The 27,449-nt window shown below is 41.9% G+C and overlaps 1 protein-coding gene across 5 annotated transcripts; it reads right to left on the reverse strand.

Moving 5' to 3' along the window:
• Positions 1 to 757: 757 nt before the first annotated feature.
• On the reverse strand, positions 758 to 27,044 carry plin1 (perilipin 1). 5 transcript variants are annotated; one of them, XM_042110515.1, is made up of 9 exons: positions 26,945 to 27,044; positions 26,619 to 26,684; positions 26,233 to 26,431; positions 23,018 to 23,100; positions 22,594 to 22,873; positions 18,882 to 19,072; positions 16,567 to 16,698; positions 12,527 to 12,721; positions 758 to 1,840 (listed from the first exon to the last, which is right to left on the reverse strand). In XM_042110515.1, the coding sequence occupies exons 1-9, from the start codon at positions 26,945 to 26,947 to the stop codon at positions 1,523 to 1,525; spliced, it is 1,467 nt and encodes a 488-aa protein (XP_041966449.1). In that variant the 5' UTR covers positions 26,948 to 27,044; the 3' UTR covers positions 758 to 1,522. The 5 variants fall into 5 exon arrangements, with proteins under 5 accessions (XP_041966449.1, XP_041966450.1, XP_041966448.1 ...); XM_042110516.1 differs by having other exon boundaries at positions 26,902 to 27,009; XM_042110514.1 differs by lacking the exon at positions 26,945 to 27,044 and adding an exon at positions 26,800 to 26,854.
• Between the last annotated feature and the right edge of the window lie 405 nt (positions 27,045 to 27,449).

The following is a 27,449-nucleotide window of genomic DNA, read 5'->3' on the forward strand; positions in this document are numbered from 1 at the left end:
TCAATTTTTTCCATTTTTTGAAAGTAGCAATATTCATGTTGACATTGCTCTTTGAAATAAAGGTATTTGATTTTGATTCTCTCTTAAGTTTTTATTGCTTTAACAGTGTGAATACAGAAATATACTGTATTTCTGATTTACAGACTACTACTGTAAAGCCAATTTACGGTATGGATACCGTCAAATTACGGTATATCGCTGGCGTCTTTGCTGCCAGCTCTTTACTGTAATTTATAGAAAAACAGAAATATACTGTTTTTATGGTTTACAGGCTACTACCGTAAAATCATTTTACATATAAATACCGTAAAAATAATGGTATACTGCTGGCGTCTCTGCTGCCAGCTCTTTACTGTTATTTTACAGGAATTTTTTTTACAGTGTAGACATTTGCAGCAGTCTTGTCCATAAAGTACAATATGCAGATCCTTCTGAATCACTGAATCTACGTCATTGCAAGAGTCTCAAGGAAGAGAAAAACACATTGATTTTCATATATAAATATGCTTGGTGGCACATCCAAATTCCTCCCATAAAGTCAACCTCAAAACAGAACAGATACCAACTTTCCTTTACAACTTCAAAATCTCAGAATCATACTGTAGGTGCACCATTCAGCCTTGAGAAGCCACAACACGTTATAGATTTTATGGAGCCTTAGGAATTATTGCTTCAGTCTTTAGTCATCATTATACACCTTCATACCAGTTTTTCTACAGGACAGTTGTGAAAACTGCACAGAGATAGGTACTGTAAATAAAGAGCAAGCCAATTTTTTATTTTAACTATTTGAAACCTTGCGGCCAGGCTGAAGCTTACATTCAAACAGTGAACTTAGTGCAAAGGCTGTAAGGCGATATTAGAAATGACACAGCAAGTGAGCCTTCATGGAATAGAGAGTTAAGGAAAATATAAGTGGAGCAAACTTAAGACTTTAAACACCTCCTGGTAGGGAGGAATAGTCGAGTTTAGGGCTGCTTTAAGTGACAACTTATCACAGCAGTTCCAAATCGGCACATCACATATTTCAAGACCTCATCAGCTGAGAATTAACCAGATCCAAGTGAACATTTCAGAAAAAAACACTATTCTATGTTGATTTGTAATATTAGGTTTATAGATATAATAAATAATATTACATGTTAATGATATGAATAATATTTGTTTTGCACCAAATTTTATTATTTGCTCAAGGGGAAAATTGTGCCTCTGTTATTGGCCCAGATTCTGAGTAAAATAAATTGATACTCTAATGTCCAGATATTCAAATAGATTCCAAACATCTGATCTACCCAATGCGATCATTGCAGTATCTCTGTTAGTCGATCTTCTGTCTTAGCCAAGTTGGTGCACATGCATGGATTAGTTGGGACATGCTTTGGAACAATTGAACACTTAAAAGTATAAGTTTGGCTGTTGCATGTCATAAAAGCTTACTTTTGCCAAAATTGCAGATATTGCTGTGTCTGTATTTGCCAGACAGTAACTACATTGAGCTTAAAGGAAGTTGACGCACACTGCATCACTCCCTGATAACATGGGTGGAGCGTGTTGTCGTGGTCTGGTGTGTCTGCCCCTGGCTCCTCTCTTTGGAGCTTGAGTGAGCGAGAGACCTGTGCGACCCACTGAGGACCACTCTCTGCTGGGTAGGGATGTCCTGCAGAACCTTCTTCCGAAGCAGCCTTGCCTCTTCTGACACCTGGGGCTCCATGGGCTCGGATGAGCCCTGAGTATCTGCTCCATTCTGGCCTGGCTGAAAGGGATCACAGGGTGTGTTTCTGCCACCTTGCTCTTCCTTTGTATCAGTGGGGGAAGCCTCTTTGTCCTCTCGGGTGGAAAACTTGGGGAGATATGGACAAGCAGATAAGAATGACATTAACCTGAAAATTTAACAAAATTACCTGTCAATGTCATCCTACTCTGGGAGGTTTTATTGCCATTAGAATGCAAGTGTTTAATTTTATTATAATGAAAAGGAAATCAGTCGACAGAAAACATATTTAAGAAATCGAATAAGCATCCAGTATTAAAGCTTGAGCTTGCTTCATTTTGGTTTTCGAACTAGCCATTAACATTCCCACCAGATGTTGTGTTATTGGCTAGAGAACCACAGCTGTAATCCAAGTGAAATTCTTACACTAGAACACCATAAACCTTTGTTTCTGTAATAGTGATTTTGAGGTTACTCGTGTATTTTTTCACGTGTGTGTGTGTGTGTGTGTGTGTGTGTGTGTGTGTGCTGTATGTGGAAGGGTGTGTGGGGGGGACGGGGACGACGACAGCAATAGGCATCCATGACTTTGAGTGAACTTGAGATGACCCTCCCTAAGGGGTCAAAGGTTAGCCTCTTGGACTCTTCCCTCACACCTTCCAGGGGCCCTCTCTCAACATGGCCGACAAAAGAATGTAAAGAAACCATGAGCAGTGAAGCAGATAGGTAATGCTGGTGCCAGCCCCTTTGGAGCCAGACTCTTCTGAGCATCCAAAATCAGACACATTCATAACAGCGTAGTAAAAGGACAGTTCAGATGTGCCTGGTGGTGGTGAAAGCATCTGTCAAATTTCCTGATCTATTTCTTCAAACCATCTCTCGGCAGGACCGTAGTCTCTAAGCCAATACCGTAGGCCTAATATCTCTACTATTAGCCGAGGTTTATACATTGATTTTGCAAAATTTCTTCAGCTACAGTATGACGTTAATACACGGGGACAGTTAATATGGAATTAATATGGTTTTGCTTTTTTACCTTGCATAAAACACTGTCCTGCAGTTTATACACAATGCAGCTAATACACAGGAAGTTACTGTATAATCTTTCTGATGCATAATTAATGTACATTTGCATGCTAATTTGTGACTCAATACATGAGGTGACCATTTTTAAGGTCCAATGTAAATAATTAAAGAAATCTACCATAGAAATAATTTAAATTGTTGGTAAAGCTGGATGTCAAATGGATTTGTAAGACACACACAGTACAAGCTTCTCTGGGTCAGCATGTTCTTATCTTCAGACAACAACAATAAACAACAGAGCAGTGTATCTTAAGGCACGTGTAAAAGACCATGAACCTCTCATTTGACACTAGGCAATTGACTTGCAGTTTTGTGGATATCTGTGATCTACCGGTACGCATGACTAGCAAGCTGGAACCCTCTGAGCTGGAGAGCACCACAGCATGCAGGCCTAAGACCAACAAACAAGCCCCAGTCAGCTTTGCAGAGGTGAGATACACTCTATATTCAGAAAACAAAGACGCTGGAAAGACTAAACAACCCGGCAGGACACCCATCCACCTGATGATGAGATCAGCCAAAAAACGTGCCCAGGGTCCAGACCCTCTGGCTGCACCCACTGATACCACAAGCTGTTACATGCATGTATTTGCAAGTCCAGAACACGAATGTGCAACACTCTTTGCATTTAACAAAGCAGCAGGAGCTCCTCATAAAAGTGATGGTAATGAATGGCATCGGACAAAGAGCATGATAAATTTATTCACTGATGTGAGAGGATGTGGGGCATCTGAGAAGCGTCACCTTATTTGCCACAGTGCTGCTCTCTGATGTAAGTGTCTGCTGGTCGGCTCTGCCATCGAGGGCAACGCAGGCACTCAATGTGAGAACTACGTGCAGCAAGACGTGGGCGTCTGATTAGAATATCAGACGGTGTTTTCCCAGAAGAAAGCCAGCGGGTTTGCTCCTTGGTGGACCTTTCCTGCTGTTTTATTCATTTTTTTTTCATGGAAATGAGCCGTGTGTGATCCATTAGATGAGGCCCTGATTCATTCATTACTTTCAGATGATGACGACGCAGAGGATGCATTCTGATTTCGTCACTACAGCTAATGATGACATACTTCATTAAGAAAATAAGAAAAGATCAACCATGTTTGGAACATTTATATCCAGCTATTTGAACACAGTCCATGTGGATTGGGCAATATCTGAATTTGTTTGTCTCACATTTGTAGAGGAAGCCAAATAACAGCCAGTAAGATATCCACATTAAGGTCAAATGGTCATTTCTAATAAAACAGGTTCTATAAAGAAAAACATATGACATACTGTATGACAACAACATATGTTCATAATATTACATCTGCATCTGGAGTTTGAAGCTGGAACCAAATCATAACATCAGTGGTACTGTAGTATCAGTGTCAGAAGAGGCAAAAGAGAAAGCCACTGTAGTTTAGTCTTCAGTCGTCCTTTTTACTTCTGCCGGCCTTGTGCACCCGGAGAACATTCTCATAAACAACACTATTTTTAGCAATCTTTTCTGTTGACAAATGTATGGCCTATGGAGTATTATGATGGCAACGGATCATGTGAATGTATACTGTATAATGTATATACAGCCTCAGCTATATAGGAGGGGATCAAAGGCTGTCTTATATAGGAGTAAAACAAAGACCATCACAAGGGCAACTATGCATTTATAGTTGGAGCATGTCAGATCAAAGAGTGGATACAAGAGCAATCAATATGTGTTTTTTTCTCTGTTTTTGCTTGTCTGATTGATACAAATTCTCCTGTCCCCACTGATCAATGCTAATGCCAGCAATTAGTCCACCTTGTGCACACTGAATTCAGCACAGTGGCAATAACTGCATTACTGCACAAGAAACTGAATTACGCATGGGTTTATGAAAAGTCAATAAAGCTGAATGTATTGGTGCATTGGTCAGCCAAACATGATTCATATGGAGTATGTGTGTTGCCATTGACAAATAGTTTTTTGTGGTCAGTCTTGGAGTCATTCTATGTACCTCCTGTCACTATCTATAGACCCCCACATCGGGTTCATCTTCCATACTGCCTACATTCACACAGTCCTGCTCATCTACTTAGAATCTCCTCTATCCTCCCTGACTTTCACTGGATTCCCGTACCAAATCCAAATGCATTCAATTCTCAACTTCCTACAATGACATGAAACAATATTACAATACGATATCACATAGTATAATCTGATCATCTGCTAGTCTGTGCGCTCACATTTCATTAGCACATCATAGCCTTAGCCACAGAGGGCCCTATTTTCGTGGCGCAAACCTGGCAGAAAGTGTATAATCATTATATACCCCCATATAATCATCACGACGCAACACATATTCCTATTTGTACACTCGAGTTTTGCGCTATGCGCGTCTCTTTTATTGAACAAAGCCAAGGAGTGTGGCAATTAACGACCTAAGGAGGGGTCTAGCGCATTATCTAAAAATTGCTATCGTACACTACCTAAAACGCATTACGCCACTGATCAAGAGAAACCTGGTCAGAAATCCATGGCGAGTTGTTTATATGTTATTTTAAGAGCGCATTATCAACAGTGATATGGGCGGGTGCACAACTACACCCTGCTTCTGTCATCCACAGGAACGCGCACCAGGGCACATCCATGCAAAAATGACAAATTACACGATTACAATGGGAAACATAATTATAATAAAGATTATGAAATATCTCACAATGAGTAGTTATTTACATCATTTGCAAATTGGTAATGACGGTTAAAAATGATTAGGCGAGAGGCACATATGGAGCACAGCTGAAAACATACTGTCACGAGATGTAGGCTAAGCAGCAACTCTTCTGCAGGATAAATGTCCTTAGGTTTTTTATTCAGTCATTCGAACATTATTAGAGTAAGTGTTGCTTTTTTCAGGCTATGTTTTCGATGGTGACCTATTGTCAGACAATAGTAAAAAGTAACTGCATATAACTGTTTTGTTGTTGACTATGGTGAAGTTAGTTTCACTTTGCCAATGAGTTCAAATAATAGACGAGTGCAGATGTGTGTAGGCTATATACTCTGCTAGGTTTTAGTATAAAGCATGGTTTAGTTGGACCTGTTCCATACAGTCTCGCGTGCATGCAGATTCTTTCAAATGTGCCGCTGACCATCAAAATACCGATGCGCTGTTTGGAGTTGCGCTGCTTGCTATTAAAGGGAATGACAGATGTCACTGTCATTGGCTTAAAGGATGTTACGCCCAAAACACACCCATGACTGAAACATAGGAATGCCCTGTTGCACCATCCGCCCAACGTTTGATAACGAAAACACTCCCAATGTGGACTGGACATCCCACTAAATTTAAATAAGCTTTTCACCAGTGACCATCTGTTTTAGACCGCAAAAATAGGGCCCAGAGTTCTTCAGCTTGCCTCACTCACCTTTTAGCTCTGGCAACTCTGCTTATTACACTCCTTAGAAAAAGATCATCTCCCATCTCTTAAACAAATGACTATAACTAACCATATCCATACAGTATACTGTCTCTCTAAGAGTGAACTGCTGTACAATTTTATCAACATAAAATTGACTCCTTTTCTCCTGCTCCTACCAAGGCTGCAAGAGACTTGCGTGTCATGACCAAAGATTCTAGAGCGGAGCGTAGCGCTCTATAATCTTTGGTCATGACTGATGACCACCTAACCTTCTCTGACCATGTTGCCTCTGTTGCACGGCCATGCCTCTTCACACTATTCAATAACAAAAATCAGGCTAACACGCCACCAAGGTCTTGGAACAAACCATGGATATCCCTCGCCTCGACTACTGCGATGTCTCCTAAGAGGCCTTCTAGCTTTGATCAACCGAGAAGGCCAAACGTTACCTGGCTGTTCATTGAGTGCCACTGGCTAACCTTAGCCACCCGCATCATATTAAAATCACAAATGCTGGCTTACAAAGTGATGGCTGGCTCTGCTCCCACTTATTTAAATGCTCTCATAATGGCTTATGTAACCCCTTGGTCGCTACTTTCCTCCAAGGAGCGTCATCTGGTACAGCCGCCCCTACACACACAGTAATCCTGACTACTTTCATTTGTAGTTCCCCCGATGGTGGATCGACTTACCAAGTGCTACCAGAGTAGGGGCGTCCCTCTCTATCTTCAAGAGGCTCTTAAAGACCCAACTCTTCTGAGAGTACCTCCTCTCCAAACACTCCTTACAACTCAACATGCATGTCCCTTCTTCCCTGCTTCAACTTCTACCACTATCTCAACTACACTTCAACAGGTACAGTACTTAAACTTCTGCACTCCCATCCTCTGGTAAAAGCATTTATTGTTGTGGTATTAAAGATGCAGTCAGTGATCATACTGTATGGGCTTGAAATCCCATACATTTTTTTTTGTCACCTTCATCGAACATCTCCTCATGATCCACTAGCTGCCCATATCATGAGTGCACTGTAAAAAACCTGGTCTCTGTAGGCAGCCCAGGCTCTGAAAACTGGGGGCAGTCCCCTAAACAAAAACAAAACCCTGTGTAGAGTTTCTCTGGGAATACTGAAGGGAGGGGTGAGCTACTTCTCTGGTATGTTTTGTTTAGACCTTGGTTAAAATATAATGTTGTTTTGGACAAAAGTGTCTGCTAAGAAATTAAAATATAAACATAATCATATAAGCGCAATCGCTGACTGTACCTTTAACTGTTACCTATGGTTTCCTCTACAGAAGCCATCCATTGCATATTCAGATGCTACCTTACAGAAGCCATCCATTGCATATTCAGATGCTACCTTACAGAAGCCATCCATTGCATATTCAGATGCTACCTTACAGAAGCCATCCATTGTGCTCCATTCCCCTTCTTATTATACCACTTTGAAGATCTTCACAGTGGCTAATAGATTCAATAAATATATGTCCTGTTTTTCAGCTAAGTACAAAATTACTCCCCGGAGACGAGAACACTCCGTCCTTTCTCTAACATTGCTGGAGAGAATGGTACAATTGCATTAGCCACTCAGTGAATACTAGTGGATAAAAAAATGTGCATTCTGCACTGCCAACAAATACACAACAATGTTCCTAGGATGTTTTTGTTTGGGCCCCTGTGGTCAAAACAACCCCCACTTCCTGTGACAAGTTGCTAAGCAATCACTCAAAACATGTTAAAATGTCTAGATTAAGGTGCATTTCAGAAATTGTTGTTCTGAATTCCTTTACCAGCTCCCTACTCTAAATTTAGACTAGTATGGACAGGAGACAAATATGACACATGGCAACACATTTTTTTCTAGGGCTACTCTGAAGACAAAAAAGTAAAATGATTCTGTAAAGATAACGAGTCTGAAATTGTGTTATTTCCGGGACATTATGGTGTACAATGGATGCAGTGGAAACCAACAGTTTGCATTATATCATACTGCGGAGAATGAGCCCCTCCAGTCTATCACTAAAACCCTGTAGCCCCTGTTTTATTAGATAGATAGATAGATAGATAGATAGATAGATAGATAGATAGATAGATAGATAGATAGATAGATAGATACTTTATTGATCCCCAGGGGAAATTCAAGGTCTTAGCAGCATACAACACAAACACATTCTTTAACAGCAGAAAGAGTAATTAAAGTATATAATATAAAAACACAACTAAGCAATAAGGACAGTAGAAGATAAAGAATATGCTAAATATAATTAACTTAATCTAAATCAATTCTAAAAACAGTATCCACATAGTGGTGATTAATCAATCAGAGGCGCTTGCAATGACTGAGGCAGGGACTGAGCCTGTGATTCTCTGTGCATAGTAAGGTATGGTAAGGTGCTCTAAGGTGCTCTGTGTGAATGAGTGTCATGGTGGTAGTGCAATGGTGATAGTGGTCATGGTGATTGGTCATGGGAGTGCAAATGAGTAAGTCCAACAGTGCAACAATGCAGAAATAAAGTAAAGTAAAGTATATATATCTATATATTTAACTATTTAAAGAAAATGTATAAGTGTGGCCACAGCTGTGGCATGGAGGGGGGGGGGGTTATGCATATGTGCTAATGTGCTAATATAGCACGCAAACAGTGACCAGTATTACCACTACTTTGTACCTCATAGAATGAAATATTTATCATGGTTAACAGGGGGTCTGGATTGTAGGCTACAAACTGTAAAACCAAAGGTGCTAAAATGAAGTATTTTTATAAAAATGACCATAGAAGAATTGTTCACTGTTAAAATATGCTAGTCATCCAGAATCCCTCTGGAGCACCTGGGATTCTCAGCTGTGTTGAAGGTCCCCCCTGCAGAGCTGGCTTCCACACACACTCCACTTCCTGTGCACTCACAACATGACTTTGAGCGAATTAGTACCCACAAACCTCCCCCTTCCTCCTTCCCTCTTTTGGGATGGATTAAAATGGCACTAATAGTAATACTGTAGTCTTTGCCAGTAATATGGTGTAGTTCCTTTCTATTGCATTGCCATTGTACTCACACCAACAAAAACCCTATACTGCAAAGGAAAAGCCTTATATTATATCCAGTTAATTACCAGAAGAAAGTCACTTTCATACTTTGTTTAGGATGTTACTGTACTGTAGAGTTTAAGGTGTACAACACAACTAATTTGTAAGCCTGGGATGTGTTTTTCACTGTTCAATGCCTCAAATGAGACTTCTGATTCCACAATTGCTGGTAAATTTGAACTAGTCACACCCATAAAACATTTGGGAAAATGCCAATTATCAGCTTGCACAGTTAATGGCAAAGTACAAAGTAGGAATCACACACCGGCCATTGCCCATTGGTTAAATGGCAGTCCAATGGTCTAAACCAACCAGTTTAGTCTAACCAGAAGTGTTTGCCTATTAAGCTGCAACTTCTGAAAACGATCCCCAAAGGAGCATGCCCAGTTAGAGCAGACAATTGCACCGATACGGATATCAAATGTTCAGAGGCCTGGACCCCAAGATAAGGCTTTTCATAGTAATATGTCCTATTGTTCCACAAACCAATTGTAAAATACACAATATCATACAAATCGGCAGTTCTACAGTAAAATTAGGTTTCATTTAAGACCAATTTCCTATAATACAATTGTGATTTACAGCACTAACAAAGTTCTACAATAATATAAAAATTACAGCAATGAAAAGGCTTATTTTAAACACAATGCTAACGGTGTACTGGAAGAATGTGTATCCTTTTCAGTAATTTACTTCACAAAGACTAGAAAGAAATGACAATGTAATTAGAGGAGTTTTGTGCACTTCACAATCAAATTACAGTTCCTTCTGAAACTCACATGATGGGGAAATGAATGCTTGTGTGCCGAGTACATATCAAGGTATTATGTGCTCACATTTACTGTTTCCATTTTGACAGAAGAGCAACACGTTTTCTCACTGGCACACAGATGTAAAGGAGTTCGTCTGTCTCTGATTAAAGCCAAATTTGGGCGTGTCCGAAAGGATCCGAAAACATGGCTGTGCACGTGCCTTTGGTCTGGCTGCTCCTACTACCTGCCTTCTAATCTCTCTCTCTCTCTCTCTCTCTCTCCCTCTTTCTCTCTCTCTCCTATCTCTCTCTCTCCCTTTCTCTCTCTCCCTCCCCCTCTCTCTTCCCCAGCTGTGGACTGAGCTGGAGTACTCAACTGAACGTGCCTAAAACCATCCATAGCCTTCTCATACCACTGGTTATTATTTCACTTGTCTGTCAGACAAGTAGGTGTTACTGATGAAACCTATCCCAGCTGCTGTTTACACAAAGAGAACTGTATGATTCATTCAGCTCTGAGGCAAAGCAAACAGAGAGAGATGGAGAGTAAGAGAGAGAGAGAGAGAGAGAGAGAGAGAGAGAGAGAGAGGCAGAGAGAAGGGAAAAGAAGGTCTCACTTACAGTACATCAACTTGAGAGAGAAATTCTCTCAGCATCCCTACAACACCTGCTGAAGGAGGCTTAACGAGTGTTCTGCTGAAGCATGTCCCTTTTCCTTCTTGTGGGCTCAGACTGCAGCTTCTGTGCTGCTTCACTTCAAACAAAGATACACTGATTTCCCTTCCACGTTTTTGCAAAACTGTGATGTCATTGGTTATTGTACATCAGGTCAGCAGACCACTTCCTGAACGAGACTTGTCTGTCATGTTGCTAGGCCACACATGTGGCCAGAGATTACTGAGCACTGGATATATTTGTAGCCATGAGGCTAAGGAATAACACACAGTTTGAATGGACAAGTTATTACTCAAATGAGTCAAATTAAAAAAAATGTCTCAGTGATGCAAACTCCTGTACTGTGGATCAAAAATATGTTCCATCTTGAAATATTTCGTCTTGTGTGCTCACACCAAACTTGTGGTTCAGTAGAGGTATCTAAATATGAAAGATGTGGAAAGTAAATGGGGATAATCACACACACACACACACACACACACACACACACACCCCTACTAACTGCTGTCTGCGCTGCATGTTTTTTACGACTGTGTCTGAGTGGCCCATAGCTCCACAGCATGGGCAGTTGCAGGCTGGCGGGCAAAACTCATGCCCAAGTCTGAGAATGGAGTGACAGGCCAGTGGAAATATTTTCAGGACATTTTGTTCTGTTTACATTCCCGACTGAGTGCTGACTGCTAAGGACTATGAAGAGGGACGTGATGATGGTGGGAGACATTTTTTGGCTGCTTCATTCTAAGTAATATTCGCCATAATCATTACTGTATAATGGGCGGATCAGTCAAGAACAGCTTGGACTCCTACAGTAATTGCTGGTAACGAAGGCAAGATTTCAGTTAAGCACAAAAGCATACAGTAATCCTCTCACTGAGCATATCACTGTGGCTATAGAGCAATGAAATTGTTGGATGATAGAGGAAGGATTTTGTTTTGTATTTTCGTCAAACTTAAGGTATACTGTACATATAGAGACAGATCTTACAGCTTGAATTGCAATAAACAGAGGTATTTGGCTTTGGATGAGAAATAGAACAACTGCTCCTATACAGAATTCTCTACTAATGGTTGAATGAACCTCAGTACAGGATGCTTAAAATAATACTTTTTTAAATACATGGTGGTACAAATGGTCCCTACTCAGTAAACTCTCTGCAAGGCCTTGAGCAATCCTCCTGTTATTTTGCAGAGCAGATCTTGTATATTCTATATGAGAAGACTCCGGACATACTGTTCCTTTCTGTGTGCTTGTGGGTGCCATAGATTTGTATTAATAACATCCGTTCCAACCCATATTCCCTCTGAGTAGAGACATTTATTTGCTTAAGACACGTTTACTTGGAAGTTCTAGGGTTACTTTGTTCGAATTCTCCAAGAGTGTAAGAGAGATGCATCAAGTCAAAAAGTCATTTCCACCCAATGTTTTGGTAAAGATCAGAAAAAATATGCATGTGGAGTTCATGGCAAAGCTTATCAATCTAAAGTACAGAGACCGCGCTGTCTGTGGGGCCAGCAATGCATCTTCATTAAGTAATGACTCTACTGTTCATCTGAAACAAAACAAAATATCCGCCATGTCATTCGCTGGAAGAGCACATTACTGGTGAAGATAATGGGTGATTGGATTGGGGAGGTGGGCTAGGAGGGTGTGTGTGTGCTGGGGCGGGAGAGGGGTATTGGGGGCAAGTGGGGTTGGGGAGACGGATGGATGAATCCAAGGGTGCGGAGAAACATGAGCACGTGAGACATGCACGTGCTTGAGATGCCAGATGGATCAATGCACGTGAGCAGACAAATCAAATCACGGGGGGGGGGGGGGGGGGGTGACTGACTCACCCGGCCATAATAAGAGATGTTGGTGAAGAGAAGCTCCTTGGCTGAGCTCAAAGACCCTAGGACCAAGTCGGCACCGTCCTTCGCCAGGCCCACGGAGGTCTTGGGGGCTTGCTTCACCCCCGAGATGACTGACACATAGGCGCTCTGAAGCTGCTGTCCCGCGCCACTCAACAGTTCCTTCACCCGGCTGCCACTCTGAAACACAACACAGGGAAAGACCTCAGTCTCTCTCTCTTTCTCTCTCTCTCTCTCTCTCTCTCTCTCTCTCTCTTTCTCACACACACACACACACACACACATACACACACACACACACACACACACACACACACACACACTGGTTAAAGTGAGATTTGGAAGGTTGGGGAACCCTCAAACCCAGTGTCGGTGCAACGGGGAAAAATGACTCACAGGGGGACAACATACAGTATTGAGTATTGTGGTGTAGCCATACTTTTTGAGACAAGAATTAGTATCTTTGTCACCTCTGTGGCTGTTCTTACATCCAGTCAAAATAGGTCCCATGTTGATTTGTACCAGGGGTGTCACTAGACCTAGAACTGCACTAGGGCACAAGCACCCCTTTGGGGGTCCGGGGGCATGCTCCCCCAAAAGACAACTTTGTATATTTTAATCTTTAAATGCATCAATTTGGTAGCCTGGATACCAGACTCTCTGACTTTGCAGAGAGTCTGGCCTAGATCCATTGGCAAACGTTTATTTCCTGGTTGGTGGACGCTTGTCTGAAGTTTGAAATCATTGGAGTTCAATCACTAACGTTTGGTAATGACGTACATGTATGTTAACCATGGGGGACACAATGATAATGATAGGCTTGCAACTTAAACGTAATCGCTCTCAGGAACGCCCTCTGTTCGCTGGTTGGTTTGGAGACAAGTTGGCGAAGTAAACAAAGTGAACGAGAGCTATTCCAGACGGAGTACTGTAGGGAAATGTAAATGAGCGGAAGTAGGTAGACAGGCGGAGTCAGGATATCAATTTGGTGCACATTGAAGAGAAATTCAGAGGTTAGACTTGCTATTTCATTTTTGCTCCCCGAGCGCCGCTGTTGTTGCAGGCAGCTCACTGCGCCGGGATTAGTGTGTGCTTCACCTCACTGTGTGTTCACTGTGTGCTGAGTGTGTTTGACTAATTCACGGATTGAGATAAATGCAGTATATATACTTATACTTATACTGTATATAACATATACAGTTTGTGTTGTTTCCTTTTTTATTTGTTACACAATATGTGTTGAAAACAACACAACTTGCATTGTTTTTTTAACACATCTCTGTCTATACATCCAGATAGGGACAACACATTAATTTTAAGAGTGTACAGTATATGCCATGTGCCGTTCTGGCCCACTTTAACCCCAGCACACACACACACACACACACACACACACACACACACACACACACACACACACACACACACACACACACACACCGTCCAGAATCTGGTAAACAGTAACACATGTCAGTTGCCCATATGCATGCTGTGCCTAGTTCCCAACCCAACTGGTGGTGAGCTTCAGCACTGTTACGTAAACTACGCAAACACGCATACTTCATCCTTCGAAGGAGCCTTGGCTTCCAGCCAGCCAAGTGAAAGTGTCAGCAGGGAATGTTGTGTAACAGTACTTAAACAGTACTTACAGTTCAGAGGGGGGAGGCAAGGGGAATGTGTGTTGAATGCTAAGAATGTCTTTAATAAAGATTTCTGACAACGCCCCCTTAAAAACTAACAGTTGGGGTCAGATTGGGAGATCCTCAGGTCCATCCTTCACAGGGAAAGACCAAACAGATTTCAGCTGGCGTTTGATGTAGGGCTAAACACTGGTTTAAGCTGGATCAGACTAGTTTACGACTACCGGTAGTTACTATCCAAGTACAATACAGCACATTGAAATGTTTTAAAATACCTTTTAGCATAAACAACATAGGTCAACACACCTGGAAGGCTGAGTGTGAGTGTAAGCCAAGGATCCACATGTGCTGAACTACTATTTGTTCATAAAATGTTTACGTTTATGTCTACGGTTCTTGGATGCTTCTGTCCAAAGCTAATAATATCACTTAAAATTACATCAATAAACATTACATTAACATGGAATTAACAGTGTATAGTAAAGGCCTAAATAAATGTTTAAAATAAAAAATGGTTTAGAGATTATGGTGATGATTACAGTATTATCACCTACAAATCCACCTAGCCACATATTCCCACTCCAAAAAGACATTTATTCCCCAAATTTGTAATCATCAAAAAACAGATAGAATTACAAATTATGGTATTAATAGCAACATTTTTTGGAGAATATTTATTTATTTAAGAAATAAAATGTGTCTTTAAGGAAGGGAGGCATACAGTAAACGTAGATCATTCATACAAGGCTGCAAGGTGATAACACTGTATTCATCTTCACAATCTATGACCTTTTCGGCTATTTATATGTACCTGTCACTGCAGCATTAACTGACGGAGCTTAGTTAAACTTTTCTGTGTTACTAAAGCTTAACTCTTTATATGGCCCCAGTGGTTTTAACTCTGCCAAACAACGCTGTGAAAGACACACTTAAGGGTTGCAGATCCAAACAGAGGCGATTTCAATAGGCTCCACTAGAGAAGGGAAGGTCAGCTGAGAAGAGTAGGTTAGGAAATATCTGATGGCCATCTGCAGAATTAGTTTGATGGTCTTTGCAGATGAGCGTGTGATCGTAAGTTAAGCGTAAGTGCCTTGTCTATGTTGGCAAATGCAAACCCCTATTTGGATAGAGTCAAAGTGGACCAAAATTATTTAGTTCCCCAAATCTGATCTAAGGCTAATAAAATAATTTAAAAGAATGCAAATGAATTATTTCATATCTAACGTGATCAGATCATCAAATGTGACTAGATGTAGATGATCATACTAATTTGAGCATTTTAGCAATTACTATCTGTTTTCTGTGTGTGCCACAATACACCAAATAAGTTCTTCAATAGATACAGTATAAAGCACAGGCTGGACTAAACCTAGAACGTGCTCTTTGCTATACATGTGTAACGGAGGCGAACTGAGCTAGCGTGCTAGTTGCCCGTGTAAATCCTCACAGCCATAACCTTAAGAACGCTTCTAACCACTGAGTTGGAAGCCTGGGCTTTTAGCTCAGTGGTTAGAGCGTCGACTCCCATGCCGGTGAGTGTCGAGGTGGTGGGTTCGAGCATAGACATAATATACTATAGACGCTGCATCGACCGCTACTCCCTACTAGTGCTGACGAGACGTGGAGCCGCCATCTTGGACCGGTCATCCACTCTACTCAGTGTAATCTGTTTGGCCGGTGAGATGAGCTGTCAGCGCACTTAATTAATCATATCTCACTGAATACCGAACAGATTTTCACGCGTTTTTTTTGCTGCAAAGGTCATACATGTAGCTATGATACAGGCCACATTGTTCGAAAATACAAAATACAACCAATAGTACGGTAATGTTAAATCTTACTTGTGAAAAGTAAATCCCCCGAGTATGGTCCGCCGATTTGAGCAGGAACATGCTGCACAGTGCTGTCATCTTGTGTTTTCTGCTGCAACGCAACGAGGAGTATGACAGGTCCAAGATGGCGGCCGCATTTCTTGTTTCCAGCAGCCAATGCGGCGTCTATGTATATTATGTCTATGGGTTCGAGGGCCGTGAGCGGGGGACGAATTACGACCTTGTTACAGTGGTGCCGTAGACCCGGATCATGGGAGTGAGGATTTAGGGAGGTGAGTGTAACGGAGGCGAACTGAGTTAGCGTGCTAGTTGCCCGTGTAAATCCTCACAGCCCTAACCTTAAGAACACTTCTAACCGCTGAGTTGGAAGCCTGGGCTTTTAGCTCAGTGGTTGGAGCGTTCGACTCCCTGGCCGGTGAGTGTCGAGGTGGCGGGTTCGAGGGCTGCGAGCGGCGGACGAATTACGACCTCTGTTACACATGACAATACCTTTCCGAGACGGTGAACACATTCTCTATGCACAGTATGAATGATGCTTTGTCAGTGCTCCAACCTGCTGTGGTTCTCCAGTCCCCTCCAGACTCTGTCTGCTCTGCTGTGGTTCTTCGAAAAGTCCAGCTAAGACGCCAGGGAGGCCCAGAACGGTAGAACTCACAGCGTCCAGGTTCTGCTTTGCATACCTGGCCTGCACGACGACACAGCAACACAATGTCGCTTCGGTTATGCATTATACAACGTGTCTGTGGCCTACTTCTTTTACAGTGAGCAAATGATGAGAGTGAATGCTTTTCACATGAGAACAAATTGGTTGACACAGATGTTGGAGAAAAGGAAAATAATGAATATCCTTGTCCCAGATATTATGCAAGGAAAACTCCATGTATTCAGGTCAATTCCACCTACTTAACATTGTGCCCCTACACCTGCTAGAAGATTCACTATGAATGTGTGACATCTGTTCTTTCTTCTGGCCAAAGATATTTGAGGTACTATTTTTAATACCTGTCTCTAGCCTGGGTGTTCTCATGCTGCCTTGCGCGCGATTTGATTCACGCTGCTAAGGCAGCCTGGAGACCATGGAGCAAATTTTCGCCTGAGATAGGGAACCAATCACAGAACAGGGGGGAAAGCAAGACGATGATGAGCTATGCACAGACGCATTTGATAGACATACGTGGCACCCAATAAACGGATCTGGTGGTGGCGCTAGCCAGGCTAACCTGTCTCCCTACCATGTCTACAACCATGAATGGTTCCCGGAGTGCAGCTGTCTGTGGAAAACTAGTCCATTCCAAAGTTACACATTTAGTGTGGATAGAGTGCGGAGCAGAAGGCTCTAGCAAAGGCAAAGCCGACCCAGAACCCTTTCACCAAAAGCACTTGAAGTTTACAGAGACATCGGCCTTGATCAGCTGACGTCAAACTGCTGAATGTATCACAGACTTCCAGATCCCCACCATCCATGACCTTCAGGTTTTGCTTTTCAAAAAGGGAGAGAAGTGAAAGGCTACTGTATCAGTGCTACAGTGGTGGGAAAAATAGAAAAGATATGGGGCTCTCACAAATAGAGTTATCTAGCTATCCTAGACCGCTTCCTCCTTTGCTTGCTTTTGTATAATTCTGTTTTTCTATTGAAAATAAATTGACAACTCCAATATAGGTGTACACAATTTAATAATGTGCAACAATGCCTCTTTTGGAAGGATGTGGAAATACGTTCTAACTATGACATCTGACAGCTTTAAATGCAGCTCTTCAGCTTTAAAAGCAGAGGGGAATTTGTCATTGTACTTTTTAAACAATGTGTTAATTAATAGTTTTGCACTACTATTACAACTATTTTAATAATGCTCTCTACTCCAGAACTTTGTACATTCTAGAGTTAAAAATAACCCTGAGCAAAATAGCACAGGGAAAAATGACCTGTGAACTTTACGCTGTGGTATGATGTCTGTCCTTGGAATTGGCTATTCAAGTCAGAAACAAGGTTAGACAAAAATGCCTGCTTATAACTAAGCCCTGTTGCCATGCCAAAATAATACAATGGATCTGTCTTGGCAGAACTATCAGTTAAAACAAATAGACTGTTTACTGGCAGCATTGGTCCGGATTGGAACATGAACTGAAATTACTTTTGTTCTCATAACCACAAGTAGCTCACTTCTGTTCCTATCCCTTTTAAATGGATGAAGCACTAACACAAAAACAAACCTTAATAAAATAAAAAAACAAGCACACACTGACCTGATGTAAGTGACCAACTAACCAAGATGTTAGCCCAATGTAATTCAATGTTTACATAAACAGGTCAACTTTGTTCTTGCTTTGTAATTGTATTGACCTAAACATAACAACACTGCCAAGGACTTTTCTGTGCTTGAATTATCATGTAATAACACCATAACCGTGGTTCTGAAGAGAGCATGTTTATGTTTGCCAATTGAATTGAATTGAACAGACAGATAGAGGGCCATGACAAAAAGTGTTTTGGATCAGAAGCATGAACCTCAAGCACTGAGTGTTCACTAGTCACCCATTATGAAATCTTTTGTGTCTTTTGTTTGTGTTGATTTTATCGTATGAGGCCAGTTTGGTCAAAGAGAATTCTGTTTTCTGTGAGTAAACACATATACATATACAGTACAGACATATACAGTAGTAGAAAATACCCCTGTTATCTAGTCTGGCTTTCACCAGACCAAGCTCAATCTCAATAGAAACCGCTGTCAGATCAGACTGGATTCACCCAGCCTACCTGTTATCTACAGTATCTATTACAAACACAGTTGCAGCCCAAAACTAAACCCAGGGCAGTGAGTGAAGTAGCGGGAGTCCACAGGTCTGTACTGACTCATGACGGTGGCTTACCATGGACACCACACCAGGGATGCGTGCCACCAGGTCCTGGCCTTGACTGCTCGTGCGCTGGATCTGCGTGACCGTCTGACTGTAGGCACGACTGCACGCGGTGTTGACCAGGGCACTGAGTCGACTCAGGCTGGGCTTGGGGCCAGGGGAGCTGACATCATTCGACTGCTGCTCCTTCGACACATCCCCTTCTGAAACAAAAATGACCCTCTCAGTGAAAAGTTTACAAAGAGAAAGACACATTGTTGACTTTGTCAGTCTTTGTGTTTCTGTTTTGGTTCTCACTCCCATCTGTTCTTTTCTTATCTCTCGGTAGCTCTCTAACTCTGGACCCCCCCCCCCCCTTTTTTGCATATAAAATGTGCAGTTTTGGGGGGCTAAAGTATACACAGAGCTTTCACACCCTATTCCCATCAAATCTAAAATTAGTCTGTATGTATTGCTGAAGATAATGCCAACCGAGATGCATCCATTGTGTTTACAGTTGCAGCAGGGCCCAAACACGTGAATGTGCCCTCCACTTCTCTCCCGCAGTCTCCCGACACCACTAATGGAATCAAGAAACATCCGTATCCTCTGCCTGACCTACATGCCAGCCTCAGGCTCACTCACAGACTTTAGCCAATCGGTTGACGAGAGATTGGGGGTAACTCTGGAGTCGACTGGCCAGTGATGCATCCTCCTCAAACAGTTCGGAGTGGATCATGAGCTCATTGACCTTCAACCAGACCAATGCAAAACATTGAACTTCCGGACCAGAGTTAGCACCTTGTCGCCAGCAATGTATGTAAAAAGCAACATGCATTACAATGACAGATAACGATGTCTGCATTACAATGACAGATCATGATGTTCTGCCTGTTGGGGCGACAGTGGGGGTGGGTGGTGGTTGGAGGGAGACAGAGTCTGAACAGAGGCCAGACTCCCATACAGCTCATCCTCCGGCTCGATATGTTAGCCGCGGCACTGATGAAATTCAATTAGTGATGGCAGATGAAAAGCTCGCTAAACGGATTGTCTGAGGAGCATGTTCCATTAAGGGAGGCGGCAAGCAGGCAGGACGGAGAAATAAAAGGCTGTGGAGGCGCCATTACAGGGCCACAAGGCTAACGTGGGACTGCTGCTGGGCCACGTGACGCTGGCATCACTTCCACTGGCACACTTTGACACGCTCCGCAAAGAGCTCCATAGACCAGGTGGAGAGAGAAGAAGATAGAGGCACAGGGGACAGACGCAGTGTCCTTGGGGCAGAGGGAACTTTATGTGCTGTTGTTTCTAAGGGGCCTCACTGACTATAGGATGTAGAGGAGTGTGTGTGTGTGTGTGTGTGTGTATGTGTGTGTGTGTGTGTGTGTGTGTGTGTATGTGTGCGTGCGTGTGTGCTTAGTGACCAGGCAACCCCCACAAACTTCCAACCTCCACCAACCACACTTCAAAAAAAGCAAATCATGACACTAGCTCATGTGGCATGGCCTTCAAAAAGACTGGAAAACTGGGTCTCTTTAAACAGTCCAGAGGCCCATATGTTGTTGTAACCATAAGGCCCTCTGTGGGACTCTTGTTTTGTATGTGTGGGGAGTGGTGGGGGTGGAGGTAGGGGTGCAGACAGCAGTCTGGTGGCCACACTTGATAGAGGGACCGTGAGACACTAGCGGTCTGCTGTGGCCTGCAGCCGGCCCTAATCATCAGCTCTAGTACAGCATGTTCTGTTCTGTGGGGAGTGGAGTGAGGGCCTGGAGCTTCACATTGAAGTGAGGTGGGGGGGCACAGCGGGATTTAACCTCCAGCACCAGAGGCCAAGAGCTCTTCCTGTTCCCCGGGTTAAAGAAAGGGGTTGCATTTCCTGTGCGTTTGCATATTAGCGTGAAAATATGCAGTGAAAATCATTAAATAAATTATAGTGTAATGGTTAGTCTAAATTAACTTGCTAGAGGATCAATAAAATGAAATCCACATAATCCTTCATATCCTTAGCCAAATAAGATTAACTGAAGGGTACACTTTTGACTTGCATGAGAGCTGAATACATGCCTTCATATATAGAAATTGATATGCATCATTTATAGAAATCACTAGCTATAGCGGTATATAGAGGTAGCTACATGTCTGTAAAGAATATAGGAATCACACTTGTCATGTACAATACTTGTACTCTCTTACTGAAATGGCACAGTTACCTTCAACATACATGGTATGTCACATATAAACCATACATTTTTATATTACTGTATATGAAAAGGTCTGTACTCTATAATTACATTTTTCCACATAGGGCCAGTCAGACAGACAAACAGAGCAACTTTTGTGTATTCTTTGGCTCTTCTACTCAAGACACCACTTTAAAAAAAAAAAAATCTTGACCAAAGATCTGTGCATGATTTCAACAAAAATGCTCACATGGATTGTTCACATGGGTATCTACAGCACCCCTTTATGGGTACATCCAGAACACACCTTATTCCTTGACCTCACACTCATGCTATTCTAGTGTTCACTTCAGCCAGTATCTCCTCATCACAACCATTTGTCTCACAAACAGAGATTAAGTTGTTTTCGTCGTTTCTCTTTGCTTTTCAACAACTGTAATGTCTACTCTGCAGACACAAAAAATTGATCATAATCACAACGTTTATTCTACTGTTCCTCATCCTCATCAAGTTTAATCTCTGGTAATCTAGCATTTGGTACCAAACGCATACCATAAGCATCCACCATCAGTACAGTTCATAATGTTCTATACCAATCAATCAAAGAGATCCATCCATCTAACAGGCGAACAAGCCCCTTCACCTACCTACAGAATCCTGGGTTATGAGGACATCTAGTGGTCATGACAACTAATATAAAATGGTGTAGCAAGAGTGCAATTTCCTCCAGTTGACATGTCCTCTTTAATAATAGCCTTTTAGTCCCTCACCTACCCCACCCCACAACATTAAAAGTAATGAAAAGTCGAATCCTAAACCACAGTTTAACCTTTAAAAGAGAAGTGTGCCAGATTAACAAGGTGTTAGTGTGTTTGCTAAGGTAGCAGCTTATTGATCACCATTGAGCACACTAATGCTGAACAGCAGAGTGGAGGTGTTCAGTACACTTCATGAGACACTATTAGCCATTGATTTTGGAATAAATGATGGTCTAAACATACAGTACATTGCCTGATGAAAAAGCCACTTTGAATGGCATCAGGAGTGATGCACTCACCATGCCTATAGTGCCCACTGTATAAGCCTCTGGATGTAGTATTAGGTCAGCAACATTATGTGACAGTAAAATAAATTTACTGAATGACCAGGCTGACGGATTTTTCTTCCCTGATGGTACAGCAATGCCGGGATTCATCAGGCTCAAAATTACAGAGTGATTCAGAGATGTGCACTTTGTTTCAGACAGTCACCTGTTGGCCTTTTCCACCAACAGAGAACTGGCTCTGTTCTGGTTCTCGCTCTAGATGTTGAACTGTTATCCAAATATCAAAACCTGAAAAGTTGATTCGGACCTGACACCAAAACATAGTTGTGTTTACCTGTGAACCACAGTGGGTGTGTCATTCATGTTATGCATGCTACAGCCTCTGCTGGGGACACATCCTTGGTACAGCTCAGAACTGGTGGAAATGCTGTTTCACTAGAAAGTATCAAGGTTCAAAGAATTCTAAATGGATCCAATAACCAGGTCTTTGTTGGTCTAAACACATCCACAGTAACCTCACCTTTCTTCTCCACACCTGTCTCGTCGGCGGAGGGGGGCAGAATGTAGTCGACCAGCTGCTCGGCAATGGCCAGGGCACCGCCGGCCCCCTCCTCGGCCAGACGGACAGGCCTGCTGTTCAGCACATATAGTGCTCCGTCACTTAGGACACTCCGGGTCAGCTGGATGCCTCCAGACGCCAGGCTGACAACTGCGTCAGACGCCGTGATGATGGGAGTGGTGACGCCATCCTTTGCCGTCTGCACAGTGGATGACACCACCTCCGAGATCCCTGTGGCGAGCTGGGTGAGAGACAGAGACAGACAGAGAAAGAGAGAGAGAGAGAGAGAGAGAGAGAGAGAGAGAGAGAGCACATATGGTGAGTCAGATGAGGACACCCAGGGGAGGCTCTTGGTGTTTAAAGGTTGGTGAGTGTTGCTGGCTACCTTCTCAGGGGAGTACTGCAGAGCTGGGATCCTCTCCTCCAGATGGTCCAGGCCGCGACAGACCAAGCTGTTAGCAGCAATGACTGCGGATGTCAGAACAGGGCAGTGTCTTACTTGGCTGCACACACTGACACCCTTGCCACACACTCCCAGGACATGTCGGTGCCATTCAGGGTAACTGTCATGATCACTGTTTCAGACTGGTATGCCTCTGCAGTTTCTATTCCCTCAGTTAGAAAGTACACAGTTTCTATGTAGAACACAGCAGCAACTAACATGTTGTTTGCCATACTGTAAAATGGACGTATTTATGTTATGTTATAAATGTGTGTCATTTAGAATGTCACACAGAATTTGTATAGAATATTTATATTAAATTGAGTTCATACATGCATTTACGTTTGCTTCCGTTACGTTAGCTAACTCAAAATGAAAATGACCTTTGCTGCCGCTATTCCAGCCAGAGAATATTGAGTAATCCCCAAGAGGACATACAGGGAATACCAATATTTAAAGTTATTGCCCAATTAATCATGCAATCAATGAACAAATCTGAACCTCTGAACAAAGTTTTATTTTACTTCCACTCTCCCCTAGTTGTGGGCCACTTGCACAACAGCGTGGCACACTGAGGTCTGTCTGCCTTTGCCCTTTAAGGGATAACCTGCCAGCCATGAGAGGAAAACGAAAAAACAAAGGAACAGAGTCTAGCCATGTCTGAAAGCACGTCAAACTGATATGGGTTGGCATGAGACCACAGAGGGAAAAGCATTCAGCTAGGCATTAGCGATTTCACAAGTGCAAGATCACAGGTACCCTGAGAGCAGGGAAAGAGAAAAGTTCAACAAATAACAAGATCAGGAAGGACACGTTTCCACACTCCACAAGAAAGCAGGATGTACAGTAAAATATACCTTTTTGGAAACATTTCTATGAGTGGCAATATTCTCAAAACTAGATGTTGCATAACAGACACTAAATGGACTGTTTGGATTATTTCAAGTTAACAAATGTGAAGAAGCAGATGAGCTCCCCCTATTAAGTTGGGTTCTGCTCAAGGTTTCTTCCAGGAATATGGGAGTTTTTCCTTGCCACTGTTGCCATATGGTGTGCTTGTAGAGGGTTAAGGGTTAAGGCTGCCAGTTTTCTGGTCGTAGTGTTCCTTAAACGTCTATATAAATTTATATAACTACAACAAATACTAAGAACATACTACGGCTAACTGCTTAGAGTCCACATCAACAGGGCCTTATTTGTTAGTAAAGCTATACTACCGCAACAACTTGCGCCTCAAATTGTATTATTATTATCATTATTATTATTTTCTTCTCTATTATTGTGTTAAATGTTCCAAATATAAAGCACTTTGAGCTGCATTCTGTGTATGAAAGGTGCTAGAAAAATAAAGCTTATTATCATTATTATTATATTATTATTAAGTTCACAAATGTCATTCTTTCTTCAACTCCAAATCAGAAAACGTTGGGATGTTGTGTAAAATGCAAATGAAAACAGAATGTGGTGGTGGTCCAAGTCTCGTAAACCCATATTTAGCAGCAAACAAGGACATAGACAACATACTGTATCAGATGTTGAAAATAAACATTTGGACTATTTTATGGAAAATATGTTAATTTTGAATTTGAAGCCAGCAACATGTTTAAAACAAATGGGACAGAGAATGTTTAGTGAGGAGACCAGTTGCTAGAGTTTTGAGGCAGGTCTGGACTGCAGACAGGCCATTTTAGCAGCTGGACTCTTCCTCTATAGAGAAATACTGTTTAAATATGTGCAGAATTCATTTTGGGATTGTTTTCCTGAAATATTCAAGGTCTTCCCTGGAAAAGACATTAACTGGATGGCAGTATATGTTATACCCGTATACATCACTCAGAATTGATTGTGCCTTGCCTGCAAGATGCCCATGCTGTAGGCACTAATGCACCTCCACACTGTCAAATATGTTGGGTTTCAAACTGAGCACTAAAACAAGTTGGATAGGTTGGATACTAGGTCCTCTCCTCTTTAGCCCAGATGAGTCCATGATTTCCAAAAATAATTGCGCATTTTGATTGGTCTAACCACAGGACCTTTTTCCATGTTACCTCAGTCAATTTTAAACAAGCGCAGGCCCAGAAAAGACAGTGGTATTTTCTATATCATGTCTTAATACAATTTTGGTTGTTGCATGATAAAGTTTACACTACCATTTCTGAATTTAGTATCAAACTGTGCATATAGACAATGGTTATCAGAGACTTTCCTGAGCCCATACAATGATTTTCTTTAAAGAAACAGGCCCGGTTTTGATGCAGTGCCATCTGAGGTCCAAAAGACCACGGCTGTCCAATATTGTATTTCAGCTCTATCCCTTGTTTGCAAGTTAAGCATTACAATTACATTCTTTCATCATTTGTCCACACAGGTTTACACAGAGTGATGAATACCCCCATCCTTACTTCTAAGAGACCCTGCCTCTCTGGGATGCTTTTTTCATACCCAATTGTGTTGCCAGTTACCCCAATTAGTTATGAAACATTCCTCCTTTGGTTTTCTTTATCATTACACAACTTTTCCAGCATTTTGTTACCCCAGTCCCAACTTTTTTTAAAACATGTTGCTGGTATCAAATTCTAAATTAACATATATTTTCCATGAAATAGTAAAATTTGTCATTTTCAACACTTGATATGTTGTCTGTGTCCTTTATGCAACTAAATAGTTTAACAGATTTGCAGATTATTACATTATTATTACATTACTATTAACTTTTTCTGATTTGGGGTTGTATTAGAAGTGGGTAAATATGTAGCTATGGCACATCTTTCTGTAGCCTCTGAGCTTTGGTTCATAGTGGCACATTGCCAAGTGTGTTTGTGCATAATGTGTTATGACTTCAGAAGACAGCAGAACAGACCTGCAGAACTGCAGTATTTGGATTGGATGTAGGCCGAATGTAAAGCGGATTAATAGATTATTCACAAAAGTAGATTTTGCTTGAAAAAAAAAAAAAAAAACACAGGTAGGCTAGCCTACATAAGTACAAAATACTAAAAGAAACTCCCATTTACATAAGTTTACGAACACCATAATTTCTGCGAGACCTAGCTTTCACTGTAGCGCTTTTAGTTCTCAGTGACACACTGTTTATTAGCCTACAATGTCAAGTGAGTTATAGTGCATGTATAGTATGCCTTTTAGCATAGACAACTTACGTTGCGGTTCGAGTTTATCAATGGCAGGCCGTATACCCCTCACGGCCAAGTTACCAGCAGTCCTCACTCCGCGCTCGTAAACTTCACACACGGAGCTGACCAGTGGATGCACCTGTTTGGTGCCACTGTAAGTCCTTTCCATCATCTCACAGGTGCAGCTGACGACGGGGAGGTTAAAGAGACGGACAAACACATTCACCTGATAGGAAGGGGAATCATAACAACATCATTTTAGGACATTCCCCTAATAGGTCGACATAAATTTCACGGAAAGCATTGACAATTAATTGCTTAATTCAGTGCGACATTTGTGTAATAGGAATTTAGACAGGTGCCGTATAAAGATGCCAGATAATCAGCAACACTTAAAGTTAAATTTAGCCTACCTGTTTCTGCTGTTCATCACGTACAGGTGTTTTTTCCGGTGCCATCTTGACTGTGTTGTTATAAGACTGTGTTGATATAAGTAAATGGTGAGTAACACATAGTTATTTCACGTTTTTAAAAAATAATCAATAAAAAGTTACAACCTGTTCATCCAGGGCATTAAGAAGCGTATAGCCTAACCTGACATTGCGCACACATCGCCTACATTAACCTTAAACGAACATGCAAGATAAATATTACATTATTCAGAATTATTATTATATAGGCTATCTGTTGACCCACGTTTGCGTTAGATTTGTGTTGTTTCGTATCTCCATGTGCTTACCATCAACTAGAAGCACTGCAACTGAGATTTGATGCACTAAGGCATTTCTGAAATACTCTCAGTCAGGCTACCCTAGATCCACGCCCTGACATACTCTCAAGGGCATGTTTGAGAATGAAATGCTTGCTTCACCAACACAAATATGTCACTAATTGCTACAGGGAAATTCCTATGGGGGTCTGCCCCCAAAATGTTGCATTTCCATTTAGTTCCACAAGGCGGCAGATGTCCATTGGCTGATGACAAGTATTCAATACTTCCGTTGGCTTTTTTACGGATTTTTTCACTGTTTCGCTTGAAACTCTACCAATTTAATCTAAATATGCTATTTCTATTGATAACTCCAAAAGTCAACATTCCGAGAAAACAGACGCTGTTTGGACCATATTATTGATGCCTCCATCAGATCAGCAGGGCATGTGCAGTCTAAACCCTCCACACGCACGCACGCACACACGCACGCACACACACACACACACACACACACACACACACACACACACAC

The sequence above is a fragment of the Alosa sapidissima genome, chromosome 11, assembly GCF_018492685.1.
Source record: "Alosa sapidissima isolate fAloSap1 chromosome 11, fAloSap1.pri, whole genome shotgun sequence".
Lineage (NCBI taxonomy): Eukaryota > Metazoa > Chordata > Actinopteri > Clupeiformes > Clupeidae > Alosa > Alosa sapidissima.